Here is a 15,045-nt window from a genome sequence, read left to right as displayed (position 1 = left end):
TCTCCCATTTCCCCCCCGAAAAATGGTCAAATGTAGCAAACACCCGCTTGCACGGCATCATTGCAGATATACCTCCCATCCTATGCAATAAATTCTGTCCTTCACGGGTGAGATATCTGCCTTATACTTTACATACGAATATTATTTGTGTCCCTACAGTGAACCATACCTCAACCCAAATAAGGAGTCTCGAGTCTAGTCTGTTTGCTCATCGGAATGCTAGGTGGCGAAATCTTGTTTATCAACAAGGTCAGGATTAGGGTCCGTTTCTTCTCGCTCTGCTGCCTGACCTACAATGCCAGCATCAGAACTCCCGAAGTCGGCCTAACGAGAGGAGGTATCCGGGGAGTGGGAAGCAGAGAACGCCTCGATCCTCTGACGGCTTGAGCTGGTTGTCAGAGCCGTGCCAGCCTGAGTCTCTTTGGGTGAGCCAGATATCTCACGTTGCCGCTTTCGCACCGCCTTGCCTTTCACAGAGACAGCCTGTAGCGTCTAGCCAGAGGCAAGACTGTGGTCTTCAAGTTCGAAAGGATCTGTCATAGACGAAGGAGCGACCGTCTCACCCGGCAAGGATGGAGGATTGTCCTCATGCTCGTGGTGACCGGACATCTTCATCAAATGATCCGGATTTCTGCCTTGACGGACCATGCGCGCGTACTAGACCCCAAACTCCAGGTAACTTGCGGCAAGGTCTGGCTTTCTCATTTCCAGCTGCCAAAATGACGAATTACGATTGCGGGTGAGCATTGATCTGAAAGTATCAGTTGAATCGTACAAGGAGCTTGAAGGGTCTTTCTTGATTTTGGTCCTCAATCTACTCAGCTGATTGCCTCCTGTGGTACCTTGAATACATACAGTCCCATGCCCGGGTACGATCAGTCCGAATACTATTTCTATCGGCAAGTCGAAGATCCAGCTCACCTTCGCCTTGGAATACGCTCCTGTATCTCTCTTGAAAAAGTTGCATCTTACGGGCTTCCCCATCATCCTCCTCTTGGTGGAAAGACGTGGCGCTGGGCCCACTGGCAGTCGTGCCGTGACCGCCAACTGACGATCGCTTGTCCTGTTCTGCATCGCTGAGCTGGACCAAGTACTCTAAAAGCTCTTGCAGCATCTGTGGCTGTTGGCTCTGGACCGTCTCATAGTATTTCCATTTCCCGGAACTCAAGAAGACTCGTACGGCTTCGGTATCCTGCAGAGCAGAGAAGTTCGCTTGATCACTTGCTACGTATTTCTGGTACCGTCTCAGGAAGTCCCGTCCAGAAGGTCCTGTAGCGAGTACAGTCATTGGCCCAAAAAGCTTCGAAAGACTGAGGAGATACCCGAACAAGACAGCTGATCAACGTACCCATGCCAACATATCCATCAGCGAATCTCTTCTTGAAATTTGACCAGCAATCGTCCTCTCCCGTTTTATCCTGGCCCGTTGAACTTGTCAGATGTTGCTGCTGCTGTTGAGCTCTGTATGTGGCATATTTTACGATATTTTCCTTTCCTTCTCCAGATGCATTCGGTTCCAGATCGTCGTACGCCTTGAAAGCTTGCCTCATCTGGGTTGTATCGGTGGAGGAGAAGGCAGCATGAGCTGGATCGAGGTTGACGGATTCCTGTAACCATCGCAAAGTCTGGGCACCACCTGCTCCTAAAATTACATGAAGTGAGTTTCAGCCATCAGCTGGCCCAAAGCACTTGTATGATAAGGCAAGATCTGCAGCTGATTCAGCTTACCGAATCTGGTCGAGAACAGCCTTGACTTCTCAGGCTCAGTGAGAGACCGGTTCTACAAAAGAGGCGTATTGCAGGACATGGCGAATCGTGCGCGTCACCTTATATCCTGTGAGGTCTTGCCGAGCGGACAGCTTACTATGTTACGGTGCGACTTAGATTACCGTTTGTACAATGATCCTCACATCACATGAACGTGACTAACTCTCCTTCTGGGCCGTTAGGTGACACATGAAGGCTCGCCTGGAGTATCGCTGGGGCTTTCGAAAGCCTTCCGTTGAGCTGAGTTTTCAGACACGACTTCATCTCAGAAGAAAGGGGCTATCACAGGACTTCGGAGAGCCCCTTGCCTCTCTCCCCTTCCTCCCCCCCTCCTGCCCCCCCTCTCTCTCTCCCCCCCTCTCTCTTCCCCCCCCTTCTTCTCTCCCCTCTCTCCCCTCCTCCCCCTGTCCTCTTCTCCCCTTCCCCTCCCCCCTCCCCCCCCTTCTCCCCTGTCCTCTTCTCCCTCTTCCCCTCCCCTTCTCTCGCTACTAACGCCCGAAGGCCACGTGCGCCTTCTGACTCGTTATCCATATTTGCGCCATCATAGCGATGGAAGGCGCGATTCATCTTCTGTCATATGCAAGGCTGTACATTGAAATTCTAATGCCAATATGTACTTCTACACCATGTCCCCGCGCAACTCATTAATGCTGATATGAAATACTCCCTAAGTCTCATTATGAGGACTGTACTGTGACACGGTATCCTTGAATGATGCCAATGTGGAACACCTAACATATGTCGCACGGAGGACAGCGTATCACGCATGACGCAAATCTAATTCAGGGTACTAGGGATCGCGGAAAGCCCCAAACAACATCAATCGATGATTCCTCAATTCAGCTTCATCAAATACCCCTCCTCGCTCAGTATCGGTCGGGGTATCCTCTTCAGCTTCATTTTCATTTCTCCCTTCGCCCTGCAATACGGAGTGCCGGTCTGATACGCATCATTGGCCACAGCATATTGTGAGGGAGCAGTCATAGGTCTGCGAGTGTTGTACGTCGTCAACTCACCTAAGCCCGTTTGCGAGCTTGTGACTGTGCAGCTCAGATTCCATAGCTCGTCCTTCGATAAGACTGTATCAGCCGACATTGTTGATACGGTAGCCGTCTGGAATGAGTTGTATGTATAAAAGCAAGGACTCAATATACTACGAGAACGAGAAAACGGGATGGGGAGTCAACCACTGAATCGATCCACCTTATATGGCCCAGACTGCGTTCATCTGAAATTCGTGTCATACTGTTGCGGCAAAAGGCGCACCTTTGGGAAGTTCCGAAGGCGCGAAGAGAAGCTTCCAGAGGTAGCGCAGTGTAGAAGGCTCACAGATAGAAAGGAGTTTTCTGGCACCTTTGACGCCAGAGAATACACATGGCATCAACAAGGATAATAATGACAGTAATCAATCAATACTTGCCTCAAGTCCTACGATAGCAGACGTTGTTTGTATGGGCATGTGATCTATATACATCTCATAAAGCATTCGATCGATATAACGAATACAGTATTCACCTTCCTATTGCCAGCATGGTATTGGAGCAACCTTATACCCTGGGTTGACCCTGCCGAGATCATTTTCGCTCTAAAATAGCATACTTGTTAAATGGGTTCTGATTCCCGAATAATAGATACGTCAGAAACCAGACATCCCGAATTTGATCAGGAAAATCGATTGACTCACCTCCACAAGCCTCGCACACGGGTTCTTTCTCCGCCTCTTCGCCAGAGACGAACTGAATTTGAGTAGACCAATAGTTTGGTCCGCTTTTACGTCTTCTTTCAGTTGATTGGTGGGCAGAGGAGGGGATCGCAAGAGGATTACCGTTACCGTAAGTGACACCACCAGCCCAAGCTGTAGTACCGGAGTTCGTATTGGTATTGGCAGAGGGAGCTTGAGTGGTATTGACGGCATGAGCAGCGGAGGTCTGATTGTGGTGAGTGACATTGGCAGGATTAAAGTTCGTGCTATTGTTTACGCCGTTGTAAGGGACTGTCATCGGATGGGCAGGCATTTGTGGACCGATAGGAGGCACGTATGCAGGGCCAGGCACAGCGAGACCAGGCATGAAATTATTGAAGATCTGGAGGAGTTGCTGAGCCGACTGGATTGCCACTGGCATCACGGCGTCGTCCTCGTCCGTAAGACGGAGCGCGACGTTCTCGTAGCTGAGGATTGTCGGATCTGATTTTCCCGTCCTTTCGATGATTGTCAAGCAGGTTGTAAGCTGATGAGGAGAAGGTCGATCGTGAGGATGACCGCAGGAGGTATGCGGCAGAGGTTCGATGGAGTCCAATAATATATGCATTCTGCTCGATCTGTGAGCCCGGATGCAGACTTTCGGATGGTCAGGGTCGTCCCTTCGTGGGCAGTCATCACCTTGGGAGCACGTGTCTCCACTGAAGCTGACTCGAGATGAGACGGGCGATACAGGGGCGACGAGATGTTTAGCTTGGTGAATATTGACGACTTCTACGACTTTTGTGAGGGCAAAGTGCGGTATAAGTGTGTCGTGGTCGCAAGCTGGTGTGGTTTTGTCGAAGCTGCAACAGATATACTTTGGATTACACGCCATAGGGAGAAAGGTTGGGAGCTCGTACGTATCGTGGTCACTTGCGAATAGTCCCACCCGTCTTGTGGTACCATGTTTGGCGGTGAAGATCAATCTGGAGACGTTGGGAAACATGAGGTCATCCAAGTAAGTGTCCAATACTTTAGCGATAGCCGAGAGCTTCTCGAAATCGACATTGTTCTTGTTCGTGTCAATGATGATCTTGTGGGCGTATTGCAGGTGAACCTTCAGCCTTTTTATGGGGTGCAAACCCTTTGAGAGCAGGTTGTCTTCCTCCCCGTCCTGGATTTTCTCGAACATGATCTGCCTGTCATCGTGAGAGATCTCGGTGATTCGAGAGAATAGGGTAGGAAGGGAATGGTCGGTGAGGATGATGTGTCGATAGACCAGAGGAGTGAGAAGTTGATAGTTATCCTTGGATGTCAGAGAAAGATTCGAGAGGGATTTGTGGTCCTTCTGAGCGAGCAGTTGTTGACCGATCAGAAGGAAGATGTCACCGGTGAGCTGACGAGACATTATTTGACCAGTCATGTCAGTATCCTTGATGTTGCGGGTGCTATCGAGTTTGCTGCTATAAGTAGACCTTGCAGGACAAGTCACAATGCGCTATAACTGAGACTTAGCTGTATCTCTCGTGGGAAATAATGGTATAAGGGAGAACAACGAGAAGGAAGATGGGTCGGGAGGAGAAAAAACGAAAGAACGTAGAAGAGGAATGAAGTATCATGTCAGTTCGTTATATGCAGTTGGTGACTCGTATGTCTGCCTTGCCACGCGCGATGGTTTGATTGATGGCGATATAAGGAACACGAGGCAAAGGATGGTATGAATGTCAATAGTTTGATGGATTGGATGAGGGATGATGGGCCCATGCGCGTCAGATACCTCATCCCGCACAGACCCGTATCGATGAAAGATAGATTGATTTGGCCTATCTTCTGAATAACATCACGTTGTCATACATCAATCAATAAATCAATCAATCAGAGTCAGAAGCTATATCGTTAGGGTCTACAATGTCATCGTCATCTATGCGTGTGACACCAGGTCAAGTCAGGTTAGCGAAGGCGACAATTACTTTGAGGCATAGCATGAAACATGAAAGGCGAGCTCACCATCCACCACATCTCCTTTATCCGCTACCATCGCTTCGGCCTCTGTCCTTCTTATCGCTGCTCGTATCTTCTCATCATCTGATTCCGGGTCACTGCTCGGCGGAGGTAAGAGGTCTATAGGTTTCTGGTTATATCGATTTCGAACCCTAGCGTCAAAACAGTCCATATCAGCGAGTCACACTTTGTAGCTACGAATGTTATCAGAAGCTACTTCGAGACGCTCACTTCGTGTCTGCTCCAGCTTCTAAGAGGTGTCCAACTTCATTCGGCTACTCATCAGCTGTATTCATTCATCCTCTGAGACAACACAGCTGCTCACCAAGATACAGCCTTAAACCTTCGTGATCTTCCCACCTGTTTCTCACGGCTATATGTAGCGGCGTATCTCCTTGTAGTCTGTTCCTTAAATCAACATCGCATGTATCGTGTTCTAGTAGGGGTTCTAAAATCGATGTTGATGCGTGAATTATTCTGTACACGAGAGATTCAGCATTCTTTTCGAATGGACGATCAGCATGAGAAAAACACACGCGTAGTGCAGGGCTATCCGAGTTGTGGATATACACATATGTCAGAAGAATCAAGAGCCTTAAGCAGACATTCAATACGCACCGGTGTTACCTAATCTGTACAGCAGATCCATAAGCTGTAACTCGAGACCCCAGAACTCCGAGAGATAGCTTACCCATCGACGTAATTCACATCTTTCACCTCATTGATAGCATCCTCGAACATCTCCTCATTATCATGTTTGGCAGCCGCCAATAGCCTCTCGTCTAGCATTTGACAGGCCTCACGTCAGTCAATCATATAAGTAGGAACTCGTCTGATACCCGGGATCCGAGCGTGTCTCTCCGTCCAGGTAGGTACTTACTAGCTGAAGCACCTGTCTCCTCGTCCCCATCAGCCGGCGGCGGAGGCGGTGGAGCTGCTCGTGTAGGTGCTGACATTGTATACCCTACTGTACTGATGAAGCTCAACAATGACTGAATAGGTGATCGAATGGTTATCTATTGCGTCGTGAGGTCAAGCTATGCATCATCAATGCGGGGTAAACACGAACAAGTCATAGCTCATCGCTACAAATACACATGGGAATAACGAGGTGATCGCGTGGAAATCGACAAGGAAGCAATTGCCGCAATTGGGGCCCTGATTCGACGTCATTCGCATTCTCACCGTAGCGTATGAGTATGAGAAAAACAACCACCTATTCAAATCCTCGCTTACAGGCGTACAATCGTGTAGTCGATAACATCTATTTCTCCATCGTACCTTCGAAGCTGCTTGATCAACATTGTAGACATCAACTTATATCTCCACTAGCCAGAACAGAACCGAGCAACTAAGCAAGATGTCAGGACTCAAAGCTCACTTCGACGATAATCCGATTACGCCCCCCGTGGAAAGAGAGGGTAACCCAATGGAAACTTTCGGAGGGGCGTATGAGGCTCCTAAAGACGGAGCATCGACGCCTGCTGAGCCCATCCCATTCTCCAGGTGAGCTTCTGCTCTTGATCCTGTGCGACTGATGCACTGTTCACAGCTGCATCCTCACCACGCACAACATTCGCTAACTTATCTCCTATTTGATCCGGTCACCTTGAATTCTCAGACCATCGACCCCTACCCCGGCTCATGTAAGTGGACTCACCTATCTCCGCGTTCATCTCCATTCGTTTCGGCATTTGAGGACCCTCAAACCATTGTCGAGGGAAGATCAGAAAGCTGACATCCTGCGGTTGTCGTTGTAGGACCAACTTGCTTTCGTCGGATTAGGAGAGATGGGTAAACGGATGGCATCGAATTTGGCGAAACATCTAGCTTCCGAAGGACAGGTGCGTAATGCCTACCCTTTCTTTTGGCCTAAAACAGACTGACATATGGTATGATCTGCACTATAGCCCCCACTCATAGTGTACAACAGGAAAGAAGATGGTGTACACAAGTTCCTACAATACGCTAAAGAGCACGAAGTCCCGGAGAACTCGTATAAGGTAGTCACTGATCTCGAAGATATTGGAAGAACGTGAGTTGCATCAAAGCGGTCTTGCATTCAAGGGTCCCATGACTCTTCAACTCCTGCTCATCGTCTGTATGTTTCATCCGATCATAGTGCCGATTTGGTGGTCACCTCGTTAGCAGGTGACGAGGCTGTGGAAGCTGTTTATGCTCAATTATTCCGGGGTCAAGAGGTGAGTCGACGCGGCAAGATTTCGCTTTGTCATTTGTCATTAATGGAGAGATAAGCAGCGAGCTGATGCGTTTCAACTCATAGACTCAGAAGGGTACAGGTGATGGTATCGTTCCAGGTGGTAGAGGTCGAACGACGATCTTTGTAGATACGAGCACTGTAGGTCAACGCATTCATGCAGCATGGAGAGAGGATTTCCCTCAGCTCACATTTGTGTGATCATTATAGATATTCCCAACGACAGCCGGTAAATTGGAAGACCAAGCGCGATCATCACCTCACCGAGTATTCTTGTCATGCCCCGTGTTCGGAGTTCCGAAGGCAGCAGAAACTGCCGATTTGGTCTTGGCTATTTCCGGAGACTACTTCGCCAAGAAGCATGCTGCTCATGCACTTGTGCCTGCGATCGGAAGGAAGGTCATGGATCTGGGAAGTAACGTCGAGCGAGCGATGTCTTTCAAGTGAGTCCTGGGTCATGAGTCAAGTGCAAACTTATCTCTAGTCCCACTGCTTTGCAAGGGGCGCGAATCCCGGGTTCACGTCCGGTAGGAAGGAATGAAATGACAAGCTGATACTGATTGATTCTGTTTCTTGCAGGCTCGTCGGAAATGCATTGGAATTAGGGTTCATCGAACTCCTCGCTGAATGCTTCACACTATGCGACCAATCCGGCGTCGGCTCGGAAAAGCTGGTAGAGCTGATTAAGGATCAACACAAGTCTCCCGCTCTCATCAGGTACGCCGATCGAATAACCAACAACAGATTCAACAGTGAGGGTGGATTTAACCTTGGAGGAGGTATAACGGATGCGCGACATATAAGACAGCTTGCAGAGAGCCATAATGTCCCGATGCCGACGATGGACGTCGCGCAACAACACATGCTATCTGCTCGAGCACATGGAGGGGACTCGATGGACTGGACGGCGTTGGTTGGTGGACAGAGGATCGCGGCTGGGTTACAACCGTTTGCTGGACGGGTGAGTTAAGTCAGATCCACTTAGATTCGTCCATCATAATACGGTGTGGCTCAATAGAGTGCTCGGCGGGGCTTGGGCTGATGTGAGACTGGATAGGTACGACTGGAGAAATACGAAGAATAGAAGAGGAGTAATAGGCGGGGCTTCTGCTGATGTGAGACTCGATAGGTCCGACCAGAGAAATATGGAGAATAGGGGAAGAGATAGCAAAATCTTCGAAGCACAACGATCATTTCATGAAACATAGTATGCATGATGATTTGAAACTTGCTATACCTTCGAAAGGAAGAAGGGAAGACGCTTTCGCCGAGAGAAACAGCTTCAATGTTGAGGTTACTCATCCTGCTCAGTCCGAGTAAGCGATCAACCGCCCCAGGAGCTGAATGATAGGACTCACGTCGAGGACTAAAACCATAAAGGTAATAGCCACCACCTGCCAATAGACCCCATCGGCCGCATTTGCAGTAGCTTTGCTGTGCGCACTGGTGTAGGCCCAGTACCAAATAGGAGGAAGATCGAGCGCGACACTTCTTGCCCATCCCGATCTGCACCAAAATCGATTTTCGTTTCTGTTGCTCGCGTAGCTCATTGGGCCGATCTTCGGAATGATCCTACACGCAGTGGCTACGTCGTTGAGCTTGGCAGAAAGAAGGAAGAGCGAGTAGCCATAGTTAGCAAAGATGTCCGAATAAAGGTTGAACCTGGAGAGGATCTTTGAGCCGACTCTAGGCATCTCATATTGGATACAGAGCTCTACCCCTTCAATGAATTGTTCCCACTCTGTTCTGTCAAGACCGAGGGGCAAATGGCAGAGAGTCTTGAAGGAGATAGCTATCGCTTGGTTGGAGTGATCGAGGTGAAGGGATCGATCATCGGTGTCGCAAGTGGAGAACATTGAGCGAAATACCGAGCTGAACGAGCAGAGCATGGCTGCAGATCAGCTTCGATATGTCTCAATCTTGAATGTCCATTTCCAATTGTATGATCGTTTAGGTGATCGTCTTACCTGTTGGTCTTGAGAAGATCACTGTCCACTCTGAAAGCCATGTTGTCGGAACTGATGATGAAGAGATCCTTGGATTCATCCTTGAACTCATCATGGTAGGTGTATTGCTTCCCGTCTTTATCGGTATATTGGGAGGTCATCCTGCTGTATTAAGGTGTAATAGGACCTAATGATGCGAGGAGGTAGAGAAGGATGAAGGACCTTTGAGAATAGTCCGGTACGAAAGAAGAGAAGAGTGAAGAAGAGGCGAAAGAGGAAAGGAAGATAAGAGTGATGAAGAAGGGAAAGGAAGGGAAGAATACACCTCGTGTTTTCTCTGTACCAAAATGTGCAGCACAAACCCAACGCTTAGTCCTGTAGTGCAAAGTTGAGCTGACGAGAGATCGCCATGGAGGCAGCAACTTTTTGACCCATATACAGTATCATTTATAATTACACTTGTTTCTCGCTTCCGATTTGATGTACGATTTACACACCGCATTACATACTGAAGAAGAGAGCTCGTGCTGAAACAGGTCATTCAATAGGCGTGACTTGTGAGAAATACGAGTCATAGGGTAGGAGCCTCGAAGGACGACGATCATGAGGAATGGCACATGATGCATGGGATTTTTGCATCTACAGTGTTCGATTATCTGCAGTCTGAGTTCTGAATGGTCCGTCGGTTTCTCTCTTGTTCGATCTTCCTTCGCTTCTTGTCTTACTGTGGACATGGGGGATGTCAGCTTATGAATCATCGTAAGTCGCATAGATCATGCGGCATTTAGCTCACTCCTCTAAGGAATCTCATGAAATCTACCGCAATGAGATCCCAGTATTCCCAAGATAAATCTCGGTCGCTGTGAGACATGTGGGCTCGCACATAAGCCTAAATCCAAGCGGTCGGCAGCGGCTCGATGACGTTTAGAGGCCAGTCCTGACGTCTCCAGAAAAGATCTTCTCCATTAACACGATCTTGTCGGAAAGATGCCAAGGAGCTGATCACTCGACAAGCTGTAAGAATATCGTCGAAACGGGAAGCAAGCATGAAGAGCTTATAGGCCTTGTCATGTCCGAAAAGAAACATTGGGCGGACATTAGCGAGCATGTGAGGTCCGAAACTGGGGGTGTCGTATCGTAGGCAAAGATCTACGGCTTGCTTGAAATCATCCCAGTCTTTCTCTTCGAGTTTGAGTGGCTGGCCACTGAGTGTCCTCAGGTACAAGGCGAAGACCGATGCAGGATGTTCGAGGTGGACGCTGTCGTCATCGGAGTTGCAGGTAGACAGCATCGCTTCGAACACCGGACTACAAGCGGACAACGTGGCTCTCAATATTCGGCTCCGAAACTGATGAGATGATGCGGAAGCTGTGTACTGTCAAGATTTCTCTAGACAGACTTACCTGTGAAATCTGAGCAGCTTGCCGTCCATTCGCATGGCTATACAGTCGGAGGTGATGATGACCAGACCCTTGGTCTCATCGTTGAAATCCTCGTGATAGGTATATTGCTTTCCACCTTTCCCAATATATGCGGAAGTCATCTTGGTGGCTGGTGGCAATTTGGGGACGGTTGAATATTATGTCTGTTTCTGCAAGATGCAGAAGAATGACATGTAGGTGATTATGGGCAGTGGAAGCTAGAAGGAAGGAGCACTAGGACCGGATGTTATAAATTCTCACACACACATTACGCGTACCATGGTGGTGCGTTGTTACCTGCGGGACGAAAGGATTATGTGCCCACGATAGAGATTGACATGAGTCCAGCGGCTTTTGGTGGTTGAGGTCAAAAGGTCTTCTTCCCTGTGTGACGCAAGGTCTAAGGTCGTTCGTTATTCTGGCGATCAGGAAAATCGTAATCAGCTGCAGTGAAAGCCGCCAATGAACGGAATCAAAGCATTCTTATCACAAAATACCTAAAAGAGGGGCAAGATCCCTAGAGACGGTGCATACACATGATGACACGGAACAAGAGTATGTCCACGCTAGTCAGTACTTCCCATTTTGTGCATGAGCGCAGCAGTATCAATCACTGCAGACCTCGTACATGTAGACTGGATCACTGGATTGCATGGTGTTTTCGGGCCAGCCTCGTTCGTGTTTAGAGGGATGACTGTACATAATCCTACTCCAGCGCTTGCTTATTGTCGCGTGCCCACAAATTTTTAATTCTATCCCACAAATCTGGTGTGTTGGTGTATCCTTCGTTTCTCATCGAAGAGATACCTTCTTCCTCATTCACCGATTCCGAGGGCGGGCCTTGCTCTTCATCCGCAGTCGGACTTTCCTTTCCTGTAGGCCTCTCTTCCGGATCATTTGAGAAGCGTATGGAAGATCTCAGTTTATGATTACAGTATCTGATCAGCCTCAATGATTGCGATGCCGGTGCGCAACGATAAGGCAGAATTCACCTTGTTGCCATGGAAGATAGCACAGAGCCAAGAGCTGACTTGACCCTTAGTAAGACCACCCACTCTATAGGTCTTACCGTGAACGATGACGATTTTGTCTCTGAGCTCCTCGAGGCTGACTTTGCCCAGCTTGGCCCCGTTGCATTCGAGCAGAGCCTTGATTGCCGTTTCTGAAGTGGGATGATCTCGCCACGAAGCGGTCCGAGCCGCCCTGTAAGCAAGTCCGTCAGAAGGCGATGATAGCTTGATCTCAGTCGGGATCGCCTGACGAATCCATTTGCACGAAGAGTATGACTGACTGTAAATATAGATCCGGATCTGTATGCTCTCTCACAAATTCATCAGACCTCGTGAGACATTCCACCAGATCGGTAGACTGACAGACCGTTCTCGGAGGAGATCGATTGAATAGCTGGTTATCGGAAGCGGTGTTCGGCGGAAAGGGTCGACAAGCTTGCCACACGCTTTTCCATTGTCCAATACCGGCGGAACGAGTCACTGTGATGTAGCCTTTGCCTGATGCCGACAAATCTCAGCTTGAGGTATCTCAGTCTGGGAGGAACATGTTGAGCTCACCAATGACGGTCAGGACCCAGTGATCCCTTCCGCAAGATACCCAAGCGTTCTTGCTTGCCTTCATGACGGTGTTTATCTCATCGTCGTTGAGACCAAATGGGTCGTGCACTTCGATGTAAGTAATCTTGAAATCGTCCGCGGCATGATCATCATTCTTCTGATACACTGATCGGGAACAACCAGTGTATCCGGTGACTGTCAGTACGGACCGCAGTGTCATATCGACATCTGTACTCACAGGGCGGTCGGGGAATCTTCATACCCACGTTCTCTTTTTGAGGCTCCAAGATGGCAGCCCATAGGTCAGGGATGACGTCCAAACTACCTATCTCTGACTGATTATCCACAATGTCGATAACAAGGCAATCGGTCTTGTCGGTGGAAGGCGACGGCCTAAGACATCTTCCAATCTACGAGCATTTGAGATGTAAGCGAGGTTTAAAGTCAATGGAACTACGCTTACCATCTGAACAAGCAGGTTTGGGCTTTTGGTTGGTCTTGCCAAGATCACGCAATCGCACTTCAAAGATTATATTGCGTCAGTCAGCTTCAGCTCAGCTTGGACTGCATCATGCGCGCACCTGCGGTATATCAGTCCCTTCGGTGCACACACCGACATTGAGCAGCACCGGGAAAACATCATTTCCGAAATCGCTCAGAAAACGGCTTCGTTCGTTTGTCGGCATTAATCCAGTTACAGATCTTGCGTCGACCCCGCCGTCAATGAATGCTCGTTTGAGATCGGCAACATGTTCCAGGCTAATGCAGAAAACCAGCGTTGTTTTCCTATTCGCTGAATATGGCATGTCAATCGCATTGTCAGCCTACGAAAGGATATAGCTAAAGTGCTCAGCGGGATGTTTGACTCACCAGCTTTCTCCTTGTACATCCTTACTACCAGATCATTGACTTCATGGGTGTTGACTTTCCTCAGCAGATCAGCTATCTTGTAGTCGCCCTTGGATGATTTCTTCGCCTACTTAAGCCTCAGCGTAGCATGAGCTATAGCAGTGGTAGCTGGAACCAGGTATCCTTCTTGAACGAGATGTCGGATTGGAACGTGATGGATGATATCACCGAATGCTTTCTTCAGGTTTCTCCTGTCCATCCGTTGAAAGGTAGCTGAGAAGCCTATGATCGTCGTTTGATGTTCATGAGATGGGTTGACTATGGCTCGACATTCGAATTCGGAGCTATTATCGATGTAGCCGTGGAAGTGATACAAAATATCGAGCCAGCTACCGGAAATCCATAGATCAGGACCGGAACTTTATTGATACACACAAGCACTTACGATGGGGAGGCTGCGTGATGAGCCTCATCTAGCAAGACTAAGCCATAACAAGCTGGGTTGAATTTCCTCAGGCGAGACCCATCGCTCAGAGTCTGCACTGAGGCGATTGTCCTATCGATAGTGGGCATCAGTACCCGGATCATCAAGCCCGATGATGACGAACGCCAGACAAGTGGAAGGAATTCAAACGAGCTCACACATCGGCAATCCCAGACGCGACGTTATTGTCCTGCTCAACTTCTATGCTTGTTTTCTTTCCTAGCATCTTACGCGCGGGCCTAAACGTTTGATCGACCAAGTCACGTTTGTGCACCAGGATTAGAACTCTTCTCTTGCCTGAACGGCTGGCCAAGTGCCCACCACTTTTATCTTCGTAGTTTTAAACGGGGTCCAGATGAGGCAGTAGTCGTAGTATCGTATGCATCATGACCGTTGTCTTGCTACTTCCAGTCGGCACCGAGATCCCAAATCTGGTTAGTCCTTTCTGTGTGGCTTCGACGATTTTGTCGAGTGTCTCTTTTTGATAAGCTCGAAAAACCACGCCTTGGGTATTTGCAGATTCGGGCCACCCAGAGGAAGAGCCAATATCAGACCCCCATGACTGGATTTTCCCTGAGAATGGTCCAATGGTCTTAGTCGCTGACTTGTGGTTGCGTTCGTAGCGAAAATGGCCGAGGCGAGTGATCACGCGAGGCAGAAGTCGGGATATGCGCGGCCACATAACGTAATCGAGCATAAACGTGTGTTCGGGTCCCACAAGGAGGAAAGGTTGTACTCTATTGTTTTGCGACATTCATCAAACATCATTCAATTAATGTACAGAAAATTCAGGTCTTGCATCATTTTTCAACGAGTTGATCGATGTCAACAAACGCGAATAAATCGTGAATGATGGCACTAACGGTGTCTCCTCTGTCAACGCACTGACCTCGACTGTCCATCATATCATTCCGCTCCGGCATTGATCAGATACTCTGCCTCTCTTTTGTCATTCGTACCACGAGCCTGACTGTCAAACTCCGATCGAAGGCGATGCGCCCTCCCGCAAATGGTCGAAGATACGAGACCCAACGATCAAGTCAATAGCTGCTTAAATTTGATCGGAGGATTCGGGGGTTTTGTTCATACTCTCGTATTCTGCAAGACTTG

General features: G+C 48.7%; 8 protein-coding genes across 8 annotated transcripts; 1 reads left to right on the top strand and 7 right to left on the bottom strand.

The window, feature by feature from the left end:
- Positions 1–657: 657 nt before the first annotated feature.
- I303_102594 (uncharacterized protein) lies at positions 658–1,958 on the bottom strand (the record flags this gene model as incomplete). The annotated part of the gene is made up of 4 exons (XM_018405947.1): positions 658–842; positions 922–1,269; positions 1,349–1,642; positions 1,931–1,958. 4 exons carry the CDS (start codon positions 1,956–1,958, stop codon positions 658–660), a joined length of 855 nt encoding a protein of 284 aa, XP_018264441.1.
- A 599-nt stretch (positions 1,959–2,557) lies between these two features.
- On the bottom strand, positions 2,558–2,862 carry I303_102593 (uncharacterized protein; the record flags this gene model as incomplete). Its single annotated transcript, XM_065968582.1, has 2 exons — positions 2,558–2,706; positions 2,784–2,862. The coding sequence occupies 2 exons, from the start codon at positions 2,860–2,862 to the stop codon at positions 2,558–2,560; spliced, it is 228 nt and encodes a 75-aa protein (XP_065824654.1).
- Positions 2,863–3,369: 507 nt separating this feature from the next.
- Positions 3,370–4,856, bottom strand: I303_102592 (uncharacterized protein; the record flags this gene model as incomplete). The annotated part of the gene is made up of 2 exons (XM_018405946.1): positions 3,370–3,380; positions 3,452–4,856. 2 exons carry the CDS (start codon positions 4,854–4,856, stop codon positions 3,370–3,372), a joined length of 1,416 nt encoding a protein of 471 aa, XP_018264440.1.
- A 463-nt stretch (positions 4,857–5,319) lies between these two features.
- Positions 5,320–6,405, bottom strand: I303_102591 (uncharacterized protein; the record flags this gene model as incomplete). Its single annotated transcript, XM_018405945.1, has 8 exons — positions 5,320–5,369; positions 5,456–5,601; positions 5,681–5,714; positions 5,775–5,926; positions 5,986–5,998; positions 6,068–6,081; positions 6,141–6,231; positions 6,330–6,405. 8 exons carry the CDS (start codon positions 6,403–6,405, stop codon positions 5,320–5,322), a joined length of 576 nt encoding a protein of 191 aa, XP_018264439.1.
- Positions 6,406–6,809: 404 nt separating this feature from the next.
- On the top strand, positions 6,810–8,751 carry I303_102590 (uncharacterized protein; the record flags this gene model as incomplete). Its single annotated transcript, XM_018405944.2, has 9 exons — positions 6,810–6,955; positions 7,071–7,095; positions 7,210–7,293; positions 7,360–7,484; positions 7,572–7,650; positions 7,734–7,808; positions 7,878–8,110; positions 8,247–8,628; positions 8,725–8,751. 9 exons carry the CDS (start codon positions 6,810–6,812, stop codon positions 8,749–8,751), a joined length of 1,176 nt encoding a protein of 391 aa, XP_018264438.2.
- Positions 8,752–8,974: 223 nt separating this feature from the next.
- I303_102589 (uncharacterized protein) lies at positions 8,975–9,774 on the bottom strand (the record flags this gene model as incomplete). The annotated part of the gene is made up of 2 exons (XM_018405943.2): positions 8,975–9,539; positions 9,635–9,774. 2 exons carry the CDS (start codon positions 9,772–9,774, stop codon positions 8,975–8,977), a joined length of 705 nt encoding a protein of 234 aa, XP_018264437.2.
- Positions 9,775–10,502: 728 nt separating this feature from the next.
- Positions 10,503–11,156, bottom strand: I303_102588 (uncharacterized protein; the record flags this gene model as incomplete). Its single annotated transcript, XM_018405942.1, has 2 exons — positions 10,503–10,920; positions 11,017–11,156. 2 exons carry the CDS (start codon positions 11,154–11,156, stop codon positions 10,503–10,505), a joined length of 558 nt encoding a protein of 185 aa, XP_018264436.1.
- Positions 11,157–11,963: 807 nt separating this feature from the next.
- I303_102587 (uncharacterized protein) lies at positions 11,964–14,161 on the bottom strand (the record flags this gene model as incomplete). Its single annotated transcript, XM_065968581.1, has 10 exons — positions 11,964–12,237; positions 12,326–12,542; positions 12,603–12,767; positions 12,841–13,012; positions 13,066–13,122; positions 13,184–13,395; positions 13,473–13,578; positions 13,663–13,840; positions 13,897–14,007; positions 14,094–14,161. The coding sequence occupies 10 exons, from the start codon at positions 14,159–14,161 to the stop codon at positions 11,964–11,966; spliced, it is 1,560 nt and encodes a 519-aa protein (XP_065824653.1).
- Between the last annotated feature and the right edge of the window lie 884 nt (positions 14,162–15,045).

This window comes from Kwoniella dejecticola, chromosome 3 (assembly GCF_000512565.2).
Source record: "Kwoniella dejecticola CBS 10117 chromosome 3, complete sequence".
In the NCBI taxonomy this organism is placed as follows: Eukaryota; Fungi; Basidiomycota; class Tremellomycetes; order Tremellales; family Cryptococcaceae; genus Kwoniella; species Kwoniella dejecticola.
The sequence above is the reverse complement of the archived record's forward strand: the minus strand, read 5'-3'. Positions and strand labels throughout refer to the sequence as shown.